The following is a 26,326-nucleotide window of genomic DNA, read 5'->3' as shown; positions in this document are numbered from 1 at the left end:
CACAGAATCATGAATTTACCTCAGGAGAAAGCTGGCCTCTGCATTCTGCAAGAAAAGCAGCAAGCTGTCTCAAACCTAGGGCTTTGCTCATCTGAATATTTTCAAAGCATAGTAATTCAAATGCTTAGATCCTGTCCAACTATGAACCTGTTTCAATAAGAGGATTATTTTGTTCAATTTCCATGCTATTTAGATGGAGAAATACAGCAAACACCTGGAGATGCTGGTTTCTGAGAGAACCCAGGACTTAATGCTTGAAAAACAGAAGACTGATCGTCTGTTGTATAGTAAGTTATGTAGGAAAAAGAGCTGGATAGTCTCAAAATAATTTGATGTTAACTGTCTAATTACCAACAGAAAAAATCTGTAATAAGTTTAATTGTCAGTGAATTGATAGATATGTTCCTTGCGAAGTTTAAAAGACTACTACTCCATTAAAAGCTACTTTTTACATCCCCTTCCTAGAAGTCAGTGCACTAATCTCATAGCTTTGACTGGATACTCTATAGTGCTCTGGTTTGTTTTGACCTTGTTTGGCTGTCTTTCTATATAGTTATAGATACCGGGGAATTGCTTTTGGACTGAGGTTACTTTTGCTAGCAGCATGTCTTCTGGAATTCCTCAAGTAGAAGAATGATGAAATAGTCATAACTCTTAGGAGAAAAAAAGGAAGAGTCTGTGAAAGTACAAGATGGCAGACATGAGAATGATAAAGAAACAGTAAACCAACTCAGGAGGAAAACACTAACAAAAAGTTGTCAAGATGAGTTAGTAATCCCAAGTCACCCTATTAGAATTTGGTGTTTCTTGGAATGTATAGGTACTGGTTTCTCATAGCTAAAAAATATGAGTCATCTGAAAAATCTGAACTTGCTACCAGTGAGATTTACTGTGAATTCTCACATTATCTGCAGAACAGATTTTGATGCTTAAGACTGCTTTCACCTTCACAATGTTTCACCTGTACAGACATTGCTCTTATAACATTAAACAAACATATCATTATTACTGTGTTCTTTTACCTATGTCAAAGTATTAAAAATGCTTTACCTTCTGTAACAGGTATGTTGCCAAAGCAAGTAGCAGACGATCTCAGACAGGGAAAACGTGCACAAGCTCAAAGTTACTTAAGTGCCACCATCTTTTTCAGGTAAATAAAAGTGAATAGGAATAGAGCTGATTCTTTCTCTAGTCGCATCTAGGCTCCTACCACAGATGCAGCTTCTATCTGAGCAAGAAATTTATATCTAAACTACCACTGCTGGTATCAGGTGGCAACACCTGACAGCAAATAATTGTCAGTTTTTCAATAGAATTATTTAAATGAAAAATAAGACTACTACAGATCTCTAATACACAGCAGCACATCACTGTATGTGTTACACACACTCATATCCATTTCACAGGACAAGCCTAAATACAGGTTCCAGCATTTAACTACGTAAAGAAAACATATCCATCTTTAGAGTCAACATGTCTTCACAGTTTTTGACACACAGTGTCATTACGTGTGCTTGAAGAATCATGTAAATTAAATCTTCTCTTTAAAAAAAAAGATAGCTACTATGTGGTTTTTTTTCATTTTTACGTAAACTAGAGACTAGTTAGACTGACAGATTAAAGACTAGTTGTGGGAAAAAAAAAAGCCAACAAAAAACCAATGGTTTATTCCATTAGTAAGCAGGAAAGCTATAGGTTAGTCGGTCCCTTGGCAAATTGGAGGGGTGTTTTTTTACTTTAAACATTTTAAGATATTACTTTTCTGTAAGATCACCAGCCAAAGACAAAGTGAAAAAGTGAAGTTCGAGCTAATTGTTATTGTATGTCTAGAATTACCAGAATTATTGAATGTCATAGAATTACTGCTATGGTTAAGACAGTATATATGTTCTTTTTGTTGTGTTTTAACAGTGACATTGTTGGCTTCACTCAGCTATCCAGCAGCAGCACACCTTACCAAGTGGTAGATCTCTTGAACAAGCTTTATACTACTTTTGATGAAATCATAGATAACTATGATGTCTATAAGGTGGAGACCATAGGAGATGCCTGTAAGTTCCCTGAACTGTGCAAAATGCTGGGACATCAAGATAAAGACTGATGACAAGGAAGGGCGGGTGAAGGAGATTTAGAAAGCTTATTACCACCAGGAAGACACACAGAACAAATAGGAAAGAATTCCTAGCACAGCCCCAGCAAACTTTTGGAGCATCTCTGTGCATGCATTTCATCATTTCTACAGTTGCTGAATGTTGTGGAGAGGGCATTAGGGTGTAGCAAATAACTCCTGTTCTTTATTTGGTTCCCATTACTTGCAAGGTCTGAATTTAAATCTTGGAAACTGACTAATTACAGTTAGCAATTTTTGTTTCACAGGAACCAAACTGAAAAAAAATTACTTTCTGCATGGGAACTTAAATGGCATTTCCTAAGCTGTACTATCTCTGTGCCTTTTTTTTGTTTGTTTGTTTGTTTTACTTTTCCCCCAAAGACTCTGACAGCCTTCTTTCCCTTTACACTCTACATGGGCTTGTCTGCCTCTGCTTTTGAATTTTTAGGGAAAGACTGTATTTGCCATCATGGAAATCTGATAGCAGCTAACTACTGTTAAAGCTGATTTCCATCCAAAACCCAGCAGAATCTAGCAGAAGCTTGGGGTGAGACAAACAGGAATTCTTTAGATAGTGGGGAACTCAAAAACAGAACAAACAAACAAACAAAATATTTTTTTTTTCTTTTTTTTTTTTTTCTGTGGTATGTTGTCTGCTTTGTAGAGCATGGAATTCATGAAGAAATGCATCCGAGAGGTCCCAAAAACACCTGTCTCCAACACAGTGGGAGCCACTGCTAGTAGACATAAGAGAGAGCTTTGTGGGAATCCCACTATCAGTCCCATTTCAAAGATCCTCAAGAGAGGGAGCAGAGAGGGAGGAAAAGTAGGAAAACTAAGAATGAAATCCCGCATTTTTTCAGTGGATGACTGTATCTGCTTAGTAGACACGGTTGTGCCTCAGTATACAAAGGAATAGGACTTCTTTTGTATTATGTTGGCACTTGGATAAGTGTGTGTACAGTGTCACAAGTTAATATAGTTGCATTGTTGTGTTAAGATATGGTAGTGTCTGGAGTACCCAAAGAGAATGGGATCCTTCACGCTGGTGAGATTGCAAGCATGGCTTTAGACCTTGTGAATGTCTGCAAGACTTTTAGGATCCCACACAAGCCCAACACCCTCCTAAAGATAAGAGCTGGAATACATTCAGGTATGTTGGGAGAGCTATACAATAACTCCTTTCTGTTTTGTCAGATGTTTTCCTAGATGTGTTTCCAATAAAAATGAAGTAAATTTCCCAACATGGGATGAAGCACCTCACAGGGGTCATCTCAACAGAATAGATAATTGGGTTCACTGGGTACATAGATGGCTCCAATGCGCTCCTTCTCAGTTCTCCTCTTAAAACAGTGTTGCATTCTGAGTCTTCAGTCTAGCCTTCATTCAGACTCTCATCTCCCTGATCTAAGCTGATAAGTGACTGCAGCTCCTTCCTGATAAAAAGAGTTGGATATGTGCTATGCAATCCAGTGTCTGCAAGTTGAGCAGCTTATATTGTCTCAGCAAGAGATCAGATTTTACATAAATCCCCTGGGGCTTACATGAAGAAACCAAAACTAATATTTGATGGACACAGATATTTTCTGCCTTCAGCAAGATCAGGTTATTTCCTACTCCCAGTTTTCCAAGTGACATGAGGGTGTTGTGTGTGTAGCTCCTACTGGGAGGATTCCTCTCTCTTTATCCCTCAAAATATTATTTTGTGGTGCTGAAATACAGTTTCTGCAGGTGCTTTAATTCATTCACTGTACCTTTATCTCATCCTCACTTCCTCCACCATTCTCTTTTGAGGCCTTTTTGCACATTCTTCATGGTGTCTGGAAGCCATCTGTAAACCTGTTGTATAACCCTTATGAGGCAGTACTGACACTTAGTCCTTATTTATCGATAAATAAGGTAATGCAAGAAACAGCTGGGAGGTTATATGGTTAAATATATGATTTATAAACACTAAATATCTTTTTTCTTCATTTTTTTTAAACAGGGGCTGTTGTAGCTGGGGTTGTTGGGACCAAAATGCCAAGATATTGTTTATTTGGAGATACTGTGAACACAGCTTCCAGGATGGAATCTACCAGTGAAGGTAATGAGGAGCAAGTCCCTAAATGAGTACTGAACAAATGTTACACTGTGTAACTCTGAGTTCTGTCCTCTTGAAATTACTGAAATTTCTGTGAGAAAGCTGATGATACCTGGATCCATAGCCCATGGGGGAATTTGCTATTGCTATTCTCTAAAACCTTTGTAACAACATCCCCTCAGTTCCTCAAATCTTAAAGTGGCATATTCATGGCTTTGAAGTTCTCTACAATAGAGAACACTATGCAAGAAACAGACTTTAGAGAAGATCAGAAAAATGTACGTGGGTATGTTCACTGTTTTGATTCTTATCTGGAACCCAGCTGAATTTATAGAAAAAAATACTTTATGTATTTTTTTTTTTTTTTTTTTTTTACTAGTAACTTTCTTCTGATGGAAAACACAGGAGATAGGAAGGTGCTGTGTGTTACAGAATGTTACATCTCAGCAAAGAGATGCGAACAAAATCTCTGTAGAATAAACTATAGAGATAACTTTGATTTCACTTCTTCCCAGGGGATATCAGAGCTCCATGTTTAGTTAACAAACTTTATATTTAGCCAGTATGAGTATCTAAATCTCAGCTTCTGAAATATTTTAGCTTGAACTACTGAAAATGAAAAATAAATAAATAAATTTAAAAAATGAGGGAATTATTCAATACCAGGCATCCTTGATAGCTTGTTTTTGTTTCTTTCATTCATGCAATGAGGCCAAGTAGTTTTATTGCTCATGCTGCAGTGCTTTCTAAAAAGACTTGAATTAGGCAGAATCCAAGGTGTTTTTAAGTTTCAGGATAAGAAATGATCCACTAAAAACAGTGCAGGAAGACAGAGGAGTGGCCCTGCTGAATGGCTTTGGTTTAGCCTAGGTATTTGAGAAATCCATCAGAATACATTCCTTCTCACCTTTACAAACATTTTTCCAAAACAAATGTTATCCTGAGTAGAACACACATAACTTTTTCCCCTCCTGTCATTCTTCTAAGCAGCTTCTCTCCTACTCCTCTTTTCAGGTTCTCTGTATGTTCTGGCATCATTGGAATGGTTATAAAAGTGATGATTTCAAAATCTGCTTCCATCATTCTTGACATTTTATCTTTCAGTCTGTCTACTTACTAATCTTCCCCATGGCTCATAATCAGATAAAAATTAAATACAGAGTCAGAGATTCTTATCTTTTACAAGTTTCTTTCATCCCCCTCTTTCTCTGGTCACATCTGGGGATCTCAAACTATGTTACCATGTTATAACATCCAGATGATCATTGTAAAATAGACAAGCTAATAAATGTTACTAGCAATGTAAATTATAATTTCTGTCAGAGGGAATTTGAGTGCTAAGTGATTTGTTCCAAACAAGGGTGAGCTATAAAAGTATTAACTATCTGCTGGAAAGAATATTTTAGGTCTATGTACCTGGATATATTGAAACACATATTACTAATCTAAATGGAGTATCTTGAGTCTTTCAGCAAAAAACATTTAAGAAAACAGCGAACAACAAACAGGAAAGAAAAAAACAAGTGGAATTATGGTAATTCCCTTCCTCCTGTTTTTACTTACAGGCTTGGAAGCAGAGCAAGGATGAAAGTACTTTGCTTTAAACACTTTGTGTAAAGAAGACACTGGCTTTTTATAAACCATGAGGTAGAACTATGCATTCATGGTTTTCTTTACTAGACAAAAGGGCTGCTTGCCTGTAATTTCAGCCAGGAAGAGTAGAAAAATAATATTAGATGCAGGATGTGAGGAGTAGAGTTTGCTGACAGCCACTTATTTGCCCTGGGATACCCTCACAAAGAGGCTAGGGCATTGCAGCATGTGTTTGTGAACATTTCAAGTAACAATGGAATGACTGCAAAAACATGGAAAAAAAAATAAGGGAATGTTCATTGATGAGTCTTGAAGTCTTTGGTTCACAGAAGGTATAATTCTGTCCTGAATGGTTAAATCATCAAAATAATACAATTGTCTCTTTTTCCAGCTCTTAAAATACAGTGCAGTTCAAATGCATACCAGCTGTTGGAGCAGATTGGAGACTATGTGTTAATATGTCGTGGGAATTTACAAGTCAAGGTGTGTACACAACATTTACACTCAGCTTTTCAGAGAGGAGAGTGCAAAAGTACTCTGGAGTTCTGGAATTTTAACCCATGCAGTCCTCTGTTAAGCTCCATGGATTAGCCTCTTTCCTGCTCCTTAAAAAAGGCACCTCAGGCAAGCCAGGATAAGTCTGGTAATTCAGAGAGTGATGGGCTAAGCCCAACTTGGAAGTACTACTTGACAAGCATTCTGACAGAACTTCTTGAAATAAAAGAATTCACTGAGGAACATCATAAATAACATTTCTATAATGCAATTAGTGTTTTTCTAGTGTATACTATATATACTATACTAGTATATATTTATTATATTATGATTCTGTGATCCCATGATTCTATTTCTGAATGCAGCTTTGGAGGGAACTTCAAAGAATTCTTTTAATCCATGCTGCTGCCACTAGCACACTATTTTTTAAGGCAAGATTTTGCATCTCAATCTTCTTATATATAAAATGTGTGACAGACACATCTGTCTCCTTTGGGGACCTAATTTGAGATGTAATTAAAAGATGATTATACAAATGATGAGTAGTATTACAGCCTTACAATTCATTTTCTTCCTTAGGGGAAAGGAGACATGATAACTTACTGGCTTGAAGGTAAGCAAGCGTTTGCCACTCAGAAGACAGTCCCCAGCCCAGCTGTGACTCTTCAAGATCCCAACAGAGCTCCACTTAGTTCGATACCAGGTGTCCTTCAGAGTGATCCTGTCTCAAGTCCTGCTTACTAGCCACACGCTGACTCCAATATCCAATCTGCTCTGAGTCTGTTAGTTGATTCTTCTGATTCAGGAAGTAAGAAAATAGAGTGCTCTTTTTGCCTTGTGGATGTTTCTGTTGCCACTGTTCCACTAATGACAAGAAAAGTACAAAAAAAAAAAAAAAAGCAAAAACCCATCTTCAGATGTGCAGTGGAATTGCCAGGTCACAGCCTGAACCACTAAGTGAGCACCTGAGCATCCAGAATGGGGGAGCCCTGATCCATCCTTCATTTCTCTCCCCCCTCTGCTGCTCCTGAGTTGATCTGCCAAGAATAGGGGATATCCAGCTGCCATTCCTAATGGCCACCAATCCACTGCCTTCTTGCAACCTCCGCTGAATTATTTCAGGTGCCAGGTATTCTGGAGTCCCACAGAATGTCCAAGTTCTTCCTTTTACTCTTTTTGTAACGCCAGAGTCTGTGGCCTGGATGCATCCTTGCTGATTACTTAAAAGATTTTCAGGCTTTATATCCCTGTAGTTGATGTCTAACAAATGGAGGAACTCAAATGGTAGCACTGTCTGAGCTGCATAAAATTGTGCACGTGGTTCACTGAACCTTCCGATTCTTCTTAGCTGTGAGAATGTTTCACCAGCAGGAACATACTCCATCACCATGTATAAATTAGAACTGACCCTAAATGAACACTCCAGTTTTACAAGGATGGGGAAATTCACTGCCTGTGATGTTCTTTCATTCAGTGTGTGTTCTGTTTGCTTCAGTTTGACAGCCTTCTGTTTGTCCAGCATTTTCATGGCATAATACTGCTCTGTGGCTTTATGCTATTATTTTATTAATGTGTTTTAAGCTTTTAGAAAAGCCATACCTAAGGTATGTTTTTTTATCAAATATAAACATGAAAGCATGTTCTTTGTGTCTGTTGGTTAGTAACACTGCAGTTTTAATTCAGTTTTCATCTGCGTTGCATTGCTTTTAGAATTAAAAGCTTAAAAATTAATGTGTTCATAGTCTAATGTTTTCTGAATATAAACAAATGCTAAGTCGTCATGAGCTCTGTTGAACTGACAACTGTAATTACAGATCTTTGGGTAGTATTCAAATTCTGCTAAATATAATGCAGGGATTCTTGCTGACTTCAAGAGGTTTAGAGTCTGTATGGTTACCTGCAATAGAGGTGCAGCTTGAGGAGAGCCTAACTGTGTTTTCTCAACCTCTTGATTCTCTCCTTGAAAAAAAGCACTTCCAGAATGAGTACTATGGAATCTGTGGCATCTCTCCTGATACTTCAAATAGCAGTCCCCATTAATGGCAGTTTATTCACTGACTGAGATTGACTGTTCATCTTCCAGAATACAGAAGCAGTGACAGTTATAGATGCAAACTGAAGTGTCCTCACTCAGTTGGCAAGTCTTTAAGATTTATTTCAGGCATTTTGAAAGCGATTGTCAGTGGATGAGTACTAGGAAAAGTTTCTCTTCAGAAGGAGTGTTTAGGCATTGAAAGGGATTTCCCAGGGAGGAAATTCATCATCCCTGTAGGTGTACAAGAGACATGTAGATGTGACACTGAGGAACATGGTTTAGAGGGCATGGTGGGGATAGGTGATGGTTGGACTTGATGTTCTTAGAGGTTTTTCCCAACCTTAATGATACTATGATTCTATGATTTATTGACTACAGCCATGTTTCAGAGACACCTACCAATAGTTACAGAGACGTGAATGCTAAACAGCTACGCAGATTTTTAACAGACATCAGATAAAGCGACAATCATTAGATGTTGTACTACACATCTTGTTCAGCAAAGGTGGCTGCAGCATTAAGGCTGGGAGGTGTGCCTTTCTTTTACTTCCTGGGGGTGACATAGCTACACAGGCTGATTTTTTTGTGTTGTTGTAGGCAAATATACGTGCATGTAAATCTAAGAATATATATATAACTATACAGATTAAGGAAGACTATAAATATCAAATATGTCTGGTTTTAAATATATTTGTATAAAGAGAGATTAGTGCAACTCAGGATCCAGTATAATGTCACAGTGTTTCTGACAACTGTATTAGAAGTGTCTCAAGTTTGAACACTGCAGACATCTCAGTTTTTGATTGCACTGAGAGAACAAAGAATGGTTGCCAACATAAACTTCAAATACAGGGACAGGTGGTCCTTATAACGTCTGCAAATTTAAATGCTCCCATTCTCTTGCTCTAAATTATTGTCGTCGTTGTCTGGGGCTGTACCTGTGACTAAGGCTACTGCAAGCTCAGATCTCCAGATAGTTCTGCTACAGCTACTGGTATTTAGGAATAAAGCAAGGTCTTGCAGCTACTCTAGGAGCTGCTGCCTAAAGACCTGGCAGCCTTGGCAGTATGGAAAATTCTGCCTAGTGATTGCCATCGGGTCAGTGTAAAGTCTGAAAACCATATAAAGCTCTTCTGTAAGATACTTTAGATTTGCAAAGATTGACATCCCAGACATGTACTCTGTTGGCTAGTCTAGCAGGTATTCTTTTCTGAAAGGGGATTTTATATACAGATAAATATGTGACTGTTCCTCCTTCCATGGGAGATTATGTACTTGTTAGAAAATGTGACAGCTGTGGTAATAGCATTTAAGATCTGAAGGTGATGCATGATTTCTGGATCCTTTCAGTTTTTCATTGAGTCTTTCAGTGTATATAGTGGTGGAAAATAATACAGTGAATACTGTGTTCATTATGTGCTGACTTTACGGAAAGATTACATGTTTCACTATTTACAGTTAATGTGATCATTCACTGCAGCTCCAGCTACATGAAGGTGAAGACACGAGCAGGTCATTTGAATAAATCACATAACGCAAAGACTGACTTATGAAAGTCTTTAATTAGATTGATGAACCATCACTCCATTGTTCTAGTTTGAATTCTGAGGAATAGGTTGAATAACCACAATATTTTAAAAAGTCCCAACAAGTCTTTAAAAAAATGGTCAATGTATTTCCAGGTGTAAAACTTCCTAGATTCTTTTTCAAACCATTAGCAGTGGACGGACACTGTTTTGCCACTAAAAAGTTAGACTTTATCCCCAGCAAATATCTTTTATTCAGCTTGTTATTGATATTTACATATATCTCCAGTTCCACGCTCCTTTTTGAGTAAACAGAAAAGCTGTCTGCTTCTTTCTACAGCTATGAAGTGAAATCAGAATCATCTATTTGTTTAAAGAAAATGCAATCAGGCATTCTCTGCAAGCAGTATGAGTGAATGCTGGGCCTGACTATGGAGTCAGAGGATGTCTGGTGTCTCGGTTATGTCTGAGATTGGCACATGGTTCCCCAGGACATAGAGCAGGCAGGCACCTCTCTCCCACACCATCCAGATCCCCAGCTGTTATGAGTATCCCTTCTGCCCGAATTGAACTCAATAGTAAGTCTTTGTATTTTAAAAGCTATCTTTCTGGAGATTTCTTTTTAGACCAGTATTTTTATAATATTGTATTGTATTGTATTTTTACAAGGCTATTCAAGATTATCCTTGTTCTTCAACTGGCTAACATACCTGCTTTTCAGATAATAACTACTCTGTTCTCCTAATTCCTGTCTCAGTTTTCCTCTACCTTGTTCCAGGCAGCACAAAACACCGGATTATACATTACTACACATTCTAACATAGAATGCAAAGGTAAACTTTTGCAACTCAGTGTTCTCTTGAAGGAAAATGGGGGGAAATTCCATTTCTTACCAATTTAAAATCTGCTGAAATGCATTTTCTAATGTACAGATCCAACTAACCAGTTCAAAATGTGTGTTTTGTACAGTTTGTTGGTGCAGAAACCCGAGATGAATGAAACATTCAGAAGAGCGCAGATGAATTTGCATGATGCTATTTAATGTCCCATAACATGTTAACCCCAGTCCTCTGATTTAGGACGGAAAAAGGCTGTCCCATCTGTACTTGTACCTCTTCTTTTGCACTGACCCAGGTTTCATACACATACGCCTCCTTTTTAGGAACTGACTTCTAGTGCTGGATTTTCACACAGCACTAAGATTGACCTTGAAACTCCACATTAAATTTTTACTTTTTACACCTTTGGGAATTTTGCCTTGAATTTCAATGGCATTAGAACAGAGAAAACAAAAAAGAAAAAAAGATAAAGAAAGAAAGAAAGGTACTGTAGTGTCATTTGTTGCACAAATGTAATGATTATCACTGCATTCCATAGTAAAATAGTGATGTGTAAGTAAAGGTTTTGATGAAATCTACCTGGCAGCAGACCCCCACTACATACGTGTTTTTTTCTTTTTTCCCCTGTAACTCCTGTGTTCTGCCTCCAGGCAGGACATTGCTCCTGGTCCCTACTTGTGGAGTCCCTTCAGGCTAAGCTACCAAAGCAAAGTCACACACACAGTACACTAAACATACTGCTTACGTGACCAGAATATAACTCAGTCATACAGTGCTGTCTACAAAGCCTTTTTAGTCTTTTTCATTTTCATGAATAGCTACAGTATCTCTTTTTTTTTTTTGTGTGTTCTTGCCTTCCTAGCACAAGTTATAGAGTCAGATTTTCAAAGTATTTTCAAAGTATTTTTCACTGCCTAAGCAAAGAAACTGCATGTTGAAATAATATTGTATGTACTGCATCTACTAGAACTGAGAAGGGTTCCGAGATTTTCCCAAGGGTCTGGAGAATTGCTCAGTGCAAAGAAGGGGGGAAATCTGAGTTCACTGTTAGTGATGGAGCCTGGATTTCACAGGGGCTATGATGAAACACAGTCTTCAGACATACAAACTCTCTGTAGCCTGATGGAAGAACTCTGTCCTTATGGAACAATAATAGTTTTCCTTTGAAAGATTCTCTTATTTTAAAGGACATAAGGAGTTTTAAGCTTTTAGGATGGCAGCGATAGGGTTGAGGCCAAAGATTTATGTGATGTGTCTGAAGGACAGAGTGGGTCTTTGAGTAGATCTCATATGAATTTTTACTGCTGTGTTTTTGTGTTCTGTTGCTTGCTCTTCAAAACAAGTTTTTACTTATTTACTTATTTTAAATCTCTATAGATATATGCACCTATGTGTGATGGGATGTTTTTAAGCAATAGAAATAAACCTTTCTGCAGGCATCTGACAAAGGGATTGTCAGGAAAGATCCTTGGAGCTGTTCTGAACAGAAAGAAATACATGATTTAAAAGCCAGTGGTGGCTGGACCTTCATGCTTGGTCAAGAAATGCAGAATTTGGAATTCCTCCACTGAGAGGGCAGAAAGGTGGTGTTCAGTGATGAAAGTCTGCTAGAAAGCATTGAAAATGAGTTCTAGGTCTGGTGTCTCTGTTGTTTCTAAACACAAGAGATCACAGAGCCCTCAGCACCAGACAAGGAACAAACCCACCTACAGTATCCCATCAGGGATCACGTGTTCAGATTGACTGCAGATCACAAACAGGCTCCGCAGGGCTGCTCTGCAGCTAAAGCCCCATACTGTGTGCTATGACTGTGCCAAGTTGACCTTAGTCAACTTAAGTTCCTCAACGTGTTTAAATGCTATTGGTACCGGCAGTTGATGCAGAAACCTTCCAAGACTAAGAAAATCCCTCCTTGTCAGAAATGCATATGGTTCTACTGGCAATATGTTGAGATTCCAGCTTCCCAGGACAGCTTATGTTCTTCATGTGAATAGATTAGATCCTAAAGGCTCATGAAAGCCAGGATAGACATGGCTGACAGCAACCCATTGCTAAGCCATCTCTATAGCTCTTTTGGTTTGAATGGTAAATAACAGAAATGCAAAGTCTCAATCCTGGGCTGCAAGAGCTCACAATGAAGTTGGATGCCTTTCACATCAGATGCGCGACATGGAGTCAACTTGTGCCACTCTGGTCAAGAGCAGGAACCGCTCCCTCCAGTCTGTATCAGGAGAACTGCTGGAATGGTGTCACAACTCATCATTACTCTGCTCATCACAATGGGATAACTGCTCATTGGAACTGAGCCTGCAGCAAGTTTGGATTGGATGGAGAGAAGCATCTGCCTGTGGAGGAGAACCACATTTCTGCAAAACAGAGATCATGAATGCAATACAGATCCCAAGAGATGCTCACCTGCCATTCATTTGGATCTATTCCAGCAGAACCAGCTATTGCTGACTGCCTGAGAGAGACAAAGCATGCTGATTAAACTCTGGATTTTCTGTGCAAGGCTTTGCAATGGCCAGTTTGTATGGCTATAAAAATGCTAGCTATGACAACAGAAATCTAAGCAAAGCACGACAAAATTCTTCTGAATACAACCGAGCTGTGTCATACTGTTGAATATTGGTGAACTCCACTGCAGAAATATTACACATCCTAGTCTAGAAATGATTTTTATATATCTTAGGAACCCCCTCTGAGTGTCCACATCAATATGCCCTACCACCCTTAACATAGCACCAAGGAGTGTGTGGACAATGACTTCAGCAAAAGCAGGGTTTCGCCTCACAGACAAGACCTGCTTTATTCAAGAATGGCACTGAGAACATTAACCCAGAGAGAAAATAAAGTAGGGGTAAAAAGAAGCTGTTATCTCCAGGCCGTGGCTTGGAATCACCCAAAATTGCGGTATCCCAAAGCCATAGTCAGACTCAGGACAAGGAGCAGCTTCCTCTGGAAAGCAATGTAATTAGTGGTGCCTGTTCCAAGATCAGGCCATATGAGTTCCAGCAGCCGTCAGAAGAGACCACATGAGCTGAATGAAAATAAAGCCTCAGTAATTCTCTGGCCTGACCAGGCTATCTGCATAAAAAGCCTGAGGCTGCTGTCATGCTGTCTTTGATCAAATAAGCAGTGGATTTTTTCCTGGCAAAATAATAGTGGATGAAAAAAAGCTCACTTCATTTAAAATAATAAAAATTATAAAAAAAAAAAACACTTCATTTTTAAAAATGGCCAAATTCATATTTTTTAGATCGCCAGACTCTCAAATGTCCATTTCATCCCCTGCTCAGCCAGCAGAAGGGAATAGGAAAAAAAAATCATAGAGAAAGCGATGTGAGAAGCAATACAGGCACTTATAAAAACCCTGTCATGGATTGTGATGGACTGGCTGGGACATACTGCCTAGAGTCACATTGTGCTGCAAAAGCTCAGTTAACCTGATGAAGGAAAGATACTGCCTGGAAATATCATGTTTTAAATGTACATTTTTATGCTTCTTCCTATACTGTGGGAAAATTTCACTGCCATTAAACTTTGTCATAATAAAAATACTCTCTAGGTTTAAGTTAGGCATGGAATAAAGCACATGCCTTAGATCTGCATATCTCAAGTCATGTATTTACCATTCCATTTGTCACTGGAGTTTGCCGCCTCGCCTTCTTAAAACCCCTTATAACTTTTGACAGGGAACATCTAATCCTAGACAAAATGGAAAAACTTGACCTCTTCCTATATATATTTGCAGAACTGTACAAATCTAGGTTTCCCAGCAGGCTGGCGCTGCGCTGCCTTATGCAAGGCAGAAGATCGCTCACAGCCTGGGCAGGGGCAGCACTCAGGACCCACATCCTGCTCTCCCTAGGTAGTCTGACCTCAGGGATGCAAGGCACCCATGGGCACATGCTGAGACCCTCACCTGTGTCCCTTGGGAACAGAGTGCTATGCAGAACTCTGCTCCTCACCAGGCACCTCGGCAGCAGTTCAGCTGTTGACTCCAGGAGGTTATGAAATCAGATTTCCCAGTGCCATCAAAGAGCTGCTTCTGTACACTGCAGAATAAGGTCCCATGGTGGCTGAGCCTGCGGGAGAGCTGTCTGACAGTGGCAGAGTGCTTTATGTGGACATGAGAGCTGAGTGGTTCAGGTAGAGGTCTGCTCCTGTGAAATTTCTTTGCTTGGTGGATGACACTGGGATCGCAAGGCATTGATTTATTCCCTCAGTACTGTAACCATCCATGAAGAGGCTTTATTTGACTCGGACCAGCCAGCATCATTTCTTAATTTCTCCTAATAGTATCAAGATGTCCCACCATCACCTGTCTTTAGCATGAACATCTCTTTTGGCCTGACAGAAAGAAACCCTTCCCACACACAGACCTCTTCAGAGGCTGTTAGTCTGTGACAACCAGACATACATTTCCAAACAAGTACATGAGGGGATGCATAAAGTTGCCCTCCACTTTCCAAACTCTCCCATGGTCAGCAAAGCTGACCAACACCTTCTCTGAGTGGGAAATTCCTCGCCACTTTCTACACGGTGTCTCAGGGTGTGACAAGAGAAAGGCTGCTTTTCGTCCTTCCTACATGGGTAATTCAATTTCTTTTTTTAATTATTTTTCTTTTTTTTTTTTTTTTCATTTCAAAATTGCTGAAATGAGAGCATTGTAAGGACTGCCATCACAGAGGAACTTTTTGCAGTAGTTATGATGAATTATAGGAGCCAGGACAATGAGAGCTGCTTGCAAACGAATCCATGCTTTAGTAACCCTTACACTAGAGGCTCAGCCCTTGGAGTAGCTGTTCAGCATACATATCACACAGTATCACATCTCTGTGGTATCTACATGGCTGCTAGAATTTCATACACGAAACATGCAATCTTCTGTGGGAGAAAGCAGGCAGGATTTGCATTTCTGTGTGTAAGCCACAGGTTTTGAATGGTTAATTCCATTACCCTGTATTTCTTGTGCTATACATCCGTATGAAGTGAACAAAACCAGGTCTTCAGATCCCTCCACCCCTGTATGAACTGTGATCATTCATCAGCCATGGCAAGGTAGAAAAGGCACAAAAAAATGACATTTTCTGAAGAGTCAAATGCAGCTCTGAGCAAAACCCACGTAAGTCTATTCCCTACAAGTTACTGAAGTATATTTTTAAGATCTTGACTCCACTGACATCTGCTCCTATTCCATGCAAGAACTGTGCCATGATCACATTGCAATCCCCTTGTCAAGTATGCCTACAAAACCCAGAAGTGTTAGAAACGTTCGAGTGAACTCATTATCAGTAAGCAATGGAGCTAAAACCTGCACCTTACATGCAATGGATAGTGCATTATCCTTCCTAAAGCTCCCCTGAGCCTACGTAGCTCCTGAAGAGTTTCAGAAGAGCCCACAGAGTTAGCACATCAGTTTCTTGAAACAAGAAGGTAAAATTCTGCCAGGAAGAAGAGGCAAACTGCTTCCATACTGCCCAACATCAGTAGGGCATGCTGACATCTCTCCATCCCTCCCCACACAAAGCAACACCATTGCTAAGACTTCTTTAGGCCCCTTTCCTTTCTACAGACAGCTCCAGAATCCTCGCTCAGCTCCTGATCCCCGCTGACCTCCTGCTCTGCATCTGTGGGTCTGTGTACAACAAGCAGCATGAAATCAAAAGGAAGGGAAGGGCAGAAAGGAAAACTGAAATGGATTGGGTTCCTTTTTTTTTTCTTTTTTTTTTTCCAAAATGAAAAATTGAATTCTTTAACCTTTAAACATGCTCGTTTACTTACAGAAAGTATTTCAGGCACAAAAGGTTTTGAGTATCAGTCACATACCAGGTTAAATTGTAATAGTATCAGGATTGTCCCATGCAGTGCAGTCAGCTATATTATCCCCTATCAAGAAGTTGTAGTTTTTGTATAAATACATACATATGTATAAAGTATGCACTGTTCACACTATGGTCTCCTGGTCCGAGGCGACTCCAGTTGGGTTTATGTAACAACAGTATTTGTCGTAAGGGCTGTTCTCCTTGTAAGAGCAGACAATGATACTGTCTTTGGGAGCAACAAAAATGTTGTCTTCAACATCTGGGCAAGCAGCACTGTCCCTGCTGGGAGAAGAGCTCTTCTTCTCTAAGGCACTGTACACGGAGCCATCTCCCACAAACACGTTCCCCGGCATCTCCGGGTAGCAGGTCTCCAGGTACCTCAGCATCTCCTCCTGGTCCACCTTTCTGATGAGGCTCTTGCACTCTCCAGTGGTGGTGGTGGTGGTGGTGGTGCAGATGGACACCGAGTCCTCACCCTGCAGGACTCTCCGGTCCTTCTGGTACACCTTCTTGGCCAGCTCATCGCAGCTTCCCTTGCCAGACTCCAGGTCTGAAGGAGTTCTCAGCAGCTCTATCACATCCCGGTCCCTGATCTCCTTACAGCACGGACACTTGTTCTTGGGCCACTTGGTGCAGCCATCAGTCTTTCTGGTGAGGGCGATGGCAGCGATGCCTGGCAAGCAGATGGCCGGCCCGATGGCCAGCAGTGGGATGTCCCCTAGGGTCTCCCCCTTGATGCCGGACACAGTGAACATGAAGCCAAACACCAGGAAGACGCTGACCAGAGCCACCACCAGCCCCGTCCGGGGGTTGATGTCGTCGGGTCTCATAGTACGCGCCATCCCGACGGTGTGCGCTGACCTTCCCCTTCGCCGCTGCGGACCCTCCCCAGCCGTGGGTGAAGCTTCCCGGCGGTGAAGCACCGACGGCCGGCGCCGCTCGGTTTCCCCTCGGCTTCCGCGGAGGACGGCGGTGCCGGGAGCTGCTCCCTGCTCTGCTCTGCTCTGCTCTCCTCTGCCTGCCTCCTGCCGCCCCTGAGCCGCTCTGCGCCGCGCTCCGCCGGCCACTCGGCTATGGCAAGGAGTAGCCCCCCCTCCCCAGCCGGCAGCACCGCCGCTCCCTCCCACGCGTAACGGCGGGCACGCGTGGGCCCGGCCCCGCAGCCTGTGCGAGGAGCGGGGGGGGCTCAGGGCTTGAGAAAACGAGGGGAGAGAAGGAGGAGGACCCTGCCTGGCTGCAAGGGACACCTGCTCTTCCTCCTCCTCCTGTTTCTCCTCCTTCTCCTCCTCGCAGCCGTGAGTACATGCACCGCCCACGGGGGCCGCCGCCGGGTCGGGGGGCTGGCTTTAGAAAGGTTCGGTTTGGGGGTGATGAGGGCTCTGCTGGCAGCTGCCGGGATGGGGCTGCAGAGCCCCGTCGGACCGCTCCCCCGACGGGCAGCGCCGACCCGGGGCACTTTGGTTTCGTGGGGCTGGGACTTTCTCCACCGGACGGGGCAGCGCCGACCCGGGGAGCTCAGCCTTGGGAGATGCTGCAGTGCCGCCGGAGCGTGCCCTGAGCCAAAGCCTCTCCGTTGGTCAACCCTTCCCCTTTACCCTCCCGGCTGTCGGGATGTGCCCTGATTTCCCATGGTGCTTGCGCTGAGTTGGCTTTGCTGGGACTGTGCGGTGTTGAGGTGCCCATGGGCGGTGGTAGCTCACAGCATCGGACTGAATGCAGGAGGGGATCTGAAATGAGTGGGAATGTGACAGGAGGGAGGAGCCTCATGAGCAGGATGCTTCAGGACTGACTGCCAGAGGCACCGGGGTAATGCTTTCACCTGGAGCAGAGGTGCTGGGAGATAAGAAAGTCGCAGTCTGAGACTGAGAAGGGACACTATGAACTCTTAAGTTGACACAATAACATGACTCAACTTTGTCAACTTACTGTTGAGACCAGGAATATGGAAAGCTCAGAGAAGCCATTAAAGTCATTAACAACATAAGTCCTCATCTTCCAGCCATATAAATGTCTGACTTTTATTCACTATTCCTACCGTATACAAAGAACAAAGTGGCCCTGTATCCTACATTTTCACACCACCCACGGGTGTCCCCTCCTTAAAGGTCATGATTTCTGCCTCACTGGCCTCTTGTGCTAGCTGTCAGGTGATAGCCTTCCATGCCTTAATTTGAAAGGAGGGAGCAGGAAGGAGGCGTCTTGGGGACAGCTGTTTGAACTGGTGGTGGTGATCCCATTTTGAGATGGAAATTTTGCAAGGGACCATGATCATAATTTGAACAAAGCTGCCCTGTAAAACTCACTTAGAGCCCTGGACTGTGCTTGGAAGGGCTCAGAGAGGAGCAATTCGGTCTCTTAGAAGCAAATTAAAATCTTCCAGCTGGGTTTCAGCACACGTTAACTTCTTCTGTTACTGAGCAGGATTTAGCAGGGTGAGCAATGATCAGAACTTCTTGGCTTGCACTTTCTGGAGTGAGAATCTGCTGCTTGTTTCCATCTGCTGTTATTTAGATACATAGCATTTATGTCCTCACATTAGAATGAATAATGCCTTTCCTACCCCTCTACTAAACTTGGATAAAGGGAAAGATTAACCAGATATTGAGCTACAAAGTGATGAAGGCCCAGCAGTATTGTATTGGTAACACCATGGGATGCACTGTTCTTTGCTCCCCGACCTTTCCTCACCTCCCCCTGCACATTTGCACAGTCCTTAGGAGTTCTTGTTGCTTTGAAAATTGGTTGTGTGCAGAAAAAGAAACCATGCTTTTTAGCAATAGCCATCATCAGGGTGCATGAGGGGGAAGGAAACTGCCTTAGAAGATGACACAGAAATGTAAATGTCATTAGTGGCATCAGCAGAGGGGAAAATATACTGTAAGTACTGCAGTACATGTCAGAAGATCTAACAGGAATAAAAATGGTTCTTCGGATTTAAGTGACAGGGTTACTGAGATGGAAGAGAGAACATTGACTTTGGAACAGGAAGATGTTAGCAGGCAGGAAAATACTTGCAGAAGCTGTCAGGACAAAGGTGGAACTGAGCGCTTCCAATTTGTCCTTTTGTGAATGGTTTCCAGAATGAACAGCGTGAAGATTGTGTGCTTCCTGGGGAAGGTGGAAATGATAAACCAGCCACCGTGCTCCAGGAGAACAAGAGACAGTTGTCAAAGTTGTCTTTCTGAACCAGAAATCAAGAGGTCACCAAGTGTCCGCCTACACAGGTGAGCAGCAGTGGTAAAGGCTGAATTTTTTCTCCTGCTCAAAACTACAGAAAGAAAAAGCTGACTTTTGTGAGGTGAAGCACATTACCTATGGGCTCTTTGTACAAAAGGTCTGGATCAGATATCTAGTGACTGAAAATTCCACATATTGTTTCAGATTAATTGAACAGATGATGGTGGTGATTAATTGTCTTCCTATGCCAGCATTCATTCAAAGTAAAACTGAAGTTGATGTTAGGGAAATTAGGGTTCTTACCCTATGATCTGGTTTTTCAGCTTTTTTAGGATGGGTCAAATTGGGATAATCTCTATGGAAGAGAGAAATGTGTAATCTGGTGAACACACATCACTCACCAGGGCAAGCAGAGTGCAAGTACTGGGCATGAGGCACCATGTTTGTACTTGAAGTCTCAACAAAGTTGTTAAACAGGGAGCTGATGTGTTCCAAGGATGCTAATTTCAGACTGCTCAGCATGCATTTCCCCATTTACTTCAATAGACTCAAAATCCTTTTCCTGTTCTACATAATAATTTAGCTTATCTGCCAATCAGATAATGTACTTCTCATTCTCTTGCTGTTTGCTATTCAAAGTAATGGTCAACATTAGGTAAATATCTGAACATTATGTATATGAAAAGCCTCTATAGAGGTCTCACCTCCCCCAGCAACTCACAGCCATGGTGTGGAAGCTGGAAAACTGCAAATTATAGATGATCAGAGGGCTGAAGCACCTCTCCTATGAGGAGTGTTTGAGGGAACTTGGCTTGTTTAGATTGGAGAAGAGAAGGCTCCGTGGATACCTCTTTGCGGCCTTTCATTTCTTGAAGGGAGCATATGAACAGGATAGAGAACATCTGTTTATGAAGGTGGATCGCAATAGGACAGGAGGGAATGGTTTTAAACTGAGACAGGGGAGGTCCAGGTTGGTTATTGGGATTATGTTTTTTACTCAGAGGGTGGTGACGCACTGGAACAGGTTGCTTAAGGAGGCTGTGGATGCCCCATCCTTGGAGGCATTCAAGGCCAGGCTGGATGTGGCTCTTGGCAGCCGGGTCTGGTGGTTGGCGACCCTGTACACAGCAGGAGGATTGAAACTAGATGATAATTATGGTCCTTTTCAACCCACACCATTCTATGATTCTATGAAAATCAAGAGCTAATTCAAAGTTCACTTGCTACTGTAGCTTTAGTCATATTAAATGTATTATTGGTTAGCCTGAAATGTACAATCTCCTTTTTTACCTTCTGCTGTGCTGTGAGCCTTGATTCAGTCCTTCATGCTGATGTAGGTGAAACTCATTCTTCTGAATGCTTGAGCCCTCAGACTGTGGTGACCTCGACTTCTCTAACATCCCAGACATACCACACTGAGAGTCCAGAAGAGTAATTAGCAACATCACAGGTAAAATGAACCTTCCAAGTTCTACAGCTCTGCTAAAACTTGACACAACTTGATACCACTTCTGAGTATGGGGTCATGTAAGTCCTAGCTGTAACTTGGACATGAAACATATGATTTGCTTTGCTGACAAGTTCAGTGAGGGCTGGGATGCTCAAGTTTCAAGCTTCTGCATTGATGCTGTTGTGCATACATTTGAGCCACTCCATTAGCTTGAGTATGCTACTGTCATTCAGCTGAGATCAGTGGCACTTCAGGCCCTTTCAATCTGTTATCCATAGTAAGTACTCAGTGCTGGAGGTGGATGCTGAATGCCATGTGCACCTCTGAGCCTTCTTGAGTGTTGTATTTTCTCAGCCTTATCAGCAAAATACTTGCTAATTTTTCTTTGTCGTACAAAAGTGTGTTGAGGTCCTTATGTCCATTAATTTATAGCTTGCTTTTTCTTAATTGGTGAGTTGCATGGCTTCCCATACCAACATACCCTTATTGTATTGCTTAGGGGACCTCTAGCAGGACCTCTCAACTCTTTCATGCCTCCTGTCCTATTTCAAAGCTGCAGGTAGTTCTCTCTGTTACAGAATCACAGAATGGCTTAGGTTGAAGGACCTTAAAGCCCACCCAGCTCCAGCCCCCAGTTATGGACAGGGTTGCTCCTGACCAGGTCAGGCTGCCTAGGGCCCCATCCTGCCTGGCCTTGAGCACCTCTAGGAATGGGGCATCCATAGCTTCTCTGTCTTCGTGTCCACTGTTACAAAGAGCTCAACTGAGTAAGGATTTACAGAACCTAGCTGTTCACTAATGCTTCTGGGTCACAGTGTTTGCAGACAGTCGTTTGTGCTTGATTGCTTATTGATGTCCATTTGACTGTAGGTCAGATGTGGTAGGGCTGCTGGTGAGAGGGTCCTATCAGGAAGCAAGTGGCAAAAAAGACATGTAGCAGATGCTTGAAGGGCTTGTGCTTTTACACCAGGACTCCAAAATCCTGCTCTTGTGTCACACATCCATCAAGAGGAAACCTCAGGAACTTCAGTGGGGCTGCTCTGGCACAAATATGGGCTGTTGTATGACTCACAGTGTCAGGCGGTACATTTTCACCATAGGAGCAAAACCCTGCCATCATAATTCAATGGAAATTATGCTTAGCTGTATAATTACGCCTGGTATGCTTTTTCCTTTTAACATATTTCTGATTAAATACACTTTATTTCTTCTGTCAAAAACTTCTCAGACAAAAGATGCAATAATCTTGCATAGTCAACGACAAGTACTTCATGTTACACATAATGGCGAATAATAGGTATCCTGCTTTGTCCCAGAGAATATGGCAAACTCAGTCTGTACTTCTTCAGAAGGGTCTCTAATTGAAATCTCTCATCTTTGGAGAGGGAGGGAAAATAGCTCATGTCGGGTTGTTTTGACCTAACTCTATAAAAGAAGCTAATGATTTCAGAAGTGCTGAAACACTTTAAAACAGTTTTGAGCATAATCATGTACAACTGATCACATATTGGAGCTCTCAGGATGACTAATTCTTGATTGGGAGCTTGCTGGTACCCTTCCTGTCTGCTTAGGGAATGTTAGCAGTAAACTAAGGGACAATAACAGAAGAGTACCAGCAGTTACTGTTACTTGCAGGCGAAATCTTTCTCGTAACAGTCCAGCTTACATCCTCTCTGTCTGCTTTGTACCACATTTCCATCTTTGCTAAGAAGTCCTGAAAATTCCAGTTTACCTCTAGTAAATTTGCAGATGACACAAAACTGGGGGACACTCCAGTACAACAGAAACATAGAGTCATTGGAGACAGACCAGTGTAGGGACATGAAGATGGTGAAGGGTCTGTAACACCCCTCCTGTGAGGAAAGTCTGGAACACGAGAAAGAAGGGGCCCCAGGAGGATCTCATCAACATCTATAGATGCCTGAAGGGAGGCTACAAAGGAGATGAAGCCAGACTTATTTCAGTGGTGCCCAGTGCCAGGGAAAGAGGCAAAAGGCATAAACTAGAACACAAGAGGCTTCCATTCTACCATCAGGAACTGTGATAAAGTTCAGAGAGTTTGTGGAGCCTCCTCTTTGGAGATCTCCAGAAGACTCCTAGATATGGTACTGGGCATCCTGCTTTGAGTGTCCCTGCTGGAACAGGGTTTGAGCCAGCTGGACCCAAAGGTCTCTGCCAACCTTATCCATGTTGGGATTCTGTAACATCAGAGAAGATGATGGGTGAGAGTGAGAGTGAGCATGAGTTAGGCTGGCTGCTGTGTGTAGGGGCAGTAGATGGAGAAGGGAAAGGAGTATTTTCTTGGAGAATGGGGATGTAAGCAGATCTCTTTGGACTCTGTGGGGTGCACTGGAAGCTCTCTGCAGGGGGAGGAGTGCAATGAGACATGAATAGGGCAGCTGTGTCCCTAAATAACATGAAATCTATGTTTTCAGGAGGCAGCTTGCGTGATCCTCATCACACTCGTCTCTGCTTGTTCTGCTGGGAAGGAAAATCTCTGAACCTTAGCACAGCTCTTGTCTGCTGTGGTTTGTCTGCAGACTAAAACTGGCTTGTGAAGGGCCCATCACTAACTCAGTGGTGGCTAGCTGTACGCTGGACTGGCCTTAGTCCTATACCAACTAATGGGGCAGGAGCGGGTCACCTGCTGCAGGACACACTCTGCCTATCCCTAAAGCTGCACCTGCAGTATCCATTAACCAAACCTGTGCAGGTGTGAGGTGATGGTGGCTGTGAGCCACCCCCCAGCACTGTTCAGTGTTGGGGAACGGGTTTTAGAAGCAGAGCCATTTGTGCACAGTGCTGGGTGTGCAGCTGTGCAAAAGCTTTAGAAATGAAGTACAATGAATATTTACTTGGTGATGTGAAGCCACAGTAGGTGAGGGATGGGGGTGGAGAAGGCCTTTGTTACACACCTTTTATTGTAGTATACAATTTTTTTTTTAAATTTTTTTATTTTTTATTTAAGAGCATTCAGCGGAGGAGGCAGTGTTAAAGTTTACACTGTGTTAAGGCTGAGGCGATTGCAAGGCTCAGAGCTGGTAAAAACCTTGCATGCTAGTATCGAAGGATATCAAATGGCTGCTGATTACAAGCGTGGGTGTAAATACAAGGCAAACGCACTCCCTTTCTGCAGAACAGACCAGTCTCTCCTAAGGCATGGAAAAGGATGCTGTACAAACAGCTACATATGTTGCAGAGGAGGAGTGGAACAGGGGAAGGTCCCCATCCCGCTCAGGGAGCGAGGACTTGGTGCAATAGAAGAACAGATTCCCGCACAGGAGCTGATGTCCCGCTGCACAGGCTGCTGCAGCTGCTGTGAAATACCTGCCTAGAAAGACTCCCTGGCCTGGGACCCCCATCCCACCCCTCCATGGAGAGTGGATGGAGGCCAGTGCAGGATACTTTGTGTGGTCTCGGAGAAGGAGCAGCCAGCCACCGGTGTGCATTGAGAAGCACCTTCTGCCTTGATGGGAAGCTGCAATGTGGCAGGATGAGTAATTAATTAGCCTCATGCTGCCACGGGCATTTCCAGTCCCGGCTGACAACAGACTAATTAAGAACCTCCCTGTGGTGTCTATTTTAGATAACCATTTACTTTGGTACAAATTAACAAAGGCTTCTCTAATGGTTTGTTTCACAGGCGATGCATTAGATTAATTTATGGGACAAATAGAGGGAACCTGAACAGACATTTCAAGTTCCCAGCCACCAAAAGCCCAGACAGTTTTGCTGAATACTGCTCTAATTTTATCAAGGCAAAACACTTGCTCCCTTCTAATTCTGTGTGTCATGCCATTTGTTCTCAGACATTACCTTCGCCTCCAGAGACTCCGCAAGCTGAAGGTGACCTTGTAAGTGCTGGTGGTGCTTGGGGACAGGCTGATGGCTCGGCTGCCCTCATGTACAGTGGCTCCGACCAACCTGGGGTGATGGAGGACCCTGGTATCAGGCCTGGATGGGTACTGAAGGCTGAGAACCAAACTTTGTGCTGTCCCTGCAAGTCCTCTACTCAGAACCACCTGCCCAAAGGTGTCCATATCACCTTTCTTCATTGACGACAGCAAGCATTTTCATGCTTTTCTACCTACACTCCACTCTCACTTATATTAACTCATAGGATGTGAAGACGCTAGTGGGATTTTTAGCTGATGTGTCTCAGAATCTATTGTGTCTACTTGTTCTTTTGCTTTCCCCCAGCATATCCACACCAGCAGTAACAGGAGCACTGATCTGTGTCATGGCAATAGTGTGCGTGGTAGAGAGACTGCCAAGCCCAGCATGTCTGCAGAAGTGGGGTGGCAAAGAGCTGTTCCCAAGCTCTCAGCCTCTGATGAAGCAGGGCTTCTATACCTTTCTCTAACAATAAGCTCGATCTAAGTGGCTGGCAGTGTGTTGGTGCAAACTGCACTGCCATCCTCTTCTAGCTGATCCCCTGAGGACTTGTGTGGCCTCCTGAAGTCCCTCACTGTGCTTCAGTAGCCCTGGAGAGTTCCTGCCTCAGATGAGTGCAGTTTGCCTGCACTGCAGATTTGTGCTCTGGGGCAGTCATTGCCTCTGCTGGGGATGGTTTTCAGGAAACCATCAGCTCTTTTGGACTTCTGTTTAGTTGCTCGTTTGCAATTTTAAATAGCAGTTTTCAGGAACATTGGCTGAATTCTAGGGATTCTGCACACAGGGTCCCTGGGACATAGGCTCATGTGCCCTGTGTGCCTTGGTGTGCAAGTGAATGGGATGTATAAACACTCCATAATGCTCAGTCTCTTTGAAGCTGGTCCCACACCCATTGCTTATGTCCCAGAACAGATCATACTGAGAGCCTAAATCTAGTGAAGACCATGCACTGGAGACCATGGCCATATTTCTGTGGTCATGTTTTTGGTAGTGCAGTACATCCCTGCCCTGAGTTCCTCCCCTTCTGCCCCCAGAAGCCAGCAGCTGCTGCTCTGTACCACAGCTTGTTGCAGGATCACTTCCTGCAGTGGATGGGGGCAAGCACAATTCCTCCCCTTTGAATGACGCCTGCTCTCACTCACAGTGCAGCATGTGTTAGAGGTGTTGCTATGGCCCTTTCTCTCATTGTAATATATTTAGCCTTAGGTCTGGAAGAAAGCTCACAGCAGGCAGAGCTGGTCTAAGGTTACCTCTGAGATTGCTGCTCTGCGTTTCTGGTCTGTGCAGCCACTGATG

General features: G+C 42.7%; 2 protein-coding genes across 3 annotated transcripts in view; one reads left to right on the top strand and one right to left on the bottom strand.

Moving 5' to 3' along the window:
- Window positions 1-9,742, top strand: part of LOC107306595 (atrial natriuretic peptide receptor 1-like) — a 48,663-nt gene extending 38,921 nt beyond the window's left edge. For both annotated transcript variants that reach the window (XM_015849894.3, XM_085529237.1), the window contains 7 exons: window positions 194-287; window positions 1,063-1,150; window positions 1,912-2,051; window positions 3,111-3,263; window positions 4,098-4,196; window positions 6,178-6,269; window positions 6,861-9,742. In XM_015849894.3, the coding sequence (XP_015705380.1) occupies window positions 194-287; window positions 1,063-1,150; window positions 1,912-2,051; window positions 3,111-3,263; window positions 4,098-4,196; window positions 6,178-6,269; window positions 6,861-7,025 (831 nt within the window). In that variant the 3' untranslated portion in view covers window positions 7,026-9,742. The remainder of the gene's footprint in view (window positions 1-193; window positions 288-1,062; window positions 1,151-1,911; window positions 2,052-3,110; window positions 3,264-4,097; window positions 4,197-6,177; window positions 6,270-6,860) is intronic.
- A 117-nt stretch (window positions 9,743-9,859) lies between these two features.
- TMEM215 (transmembrane protein 215) lies at window positions 9,860-21,813 on the bottom strand. Its single transcript, XM_032441378.2, has one exon. It carries the CDS (start codon window positions 17,349-17,351, stop codon window positions 16,632-16,634), a length of 720 nt encoding a protein of 239 aa, XP_032297269.1. The 5' UTR covers window positions 17,352-21,813; the 3' UTR covers window positions 9,860-16,631.
- Between the last annotated feature and the right edge of the window lie 4,513 nt (window positions 21,814-26,326).

The sequence above is a fragment of the Coturnix japonica genome, chromosome Z, assembly GCF_054131305.1.
Source record: "Coturnix japonica strain WE chromosome Z, WE-NBRP24, whole genome shotgun sequence".
Classification (NCBI taxonomy): Eukaryota; Metazoa; Chordata; class Aves; order Galliformes; family Phasianidae; genus Coturnix; species Coturnix japonica.
Note: the sequence above shows the minus strand (reverse complement) of the source record. Positions and strands in the feature narration are given on the sequence as shown.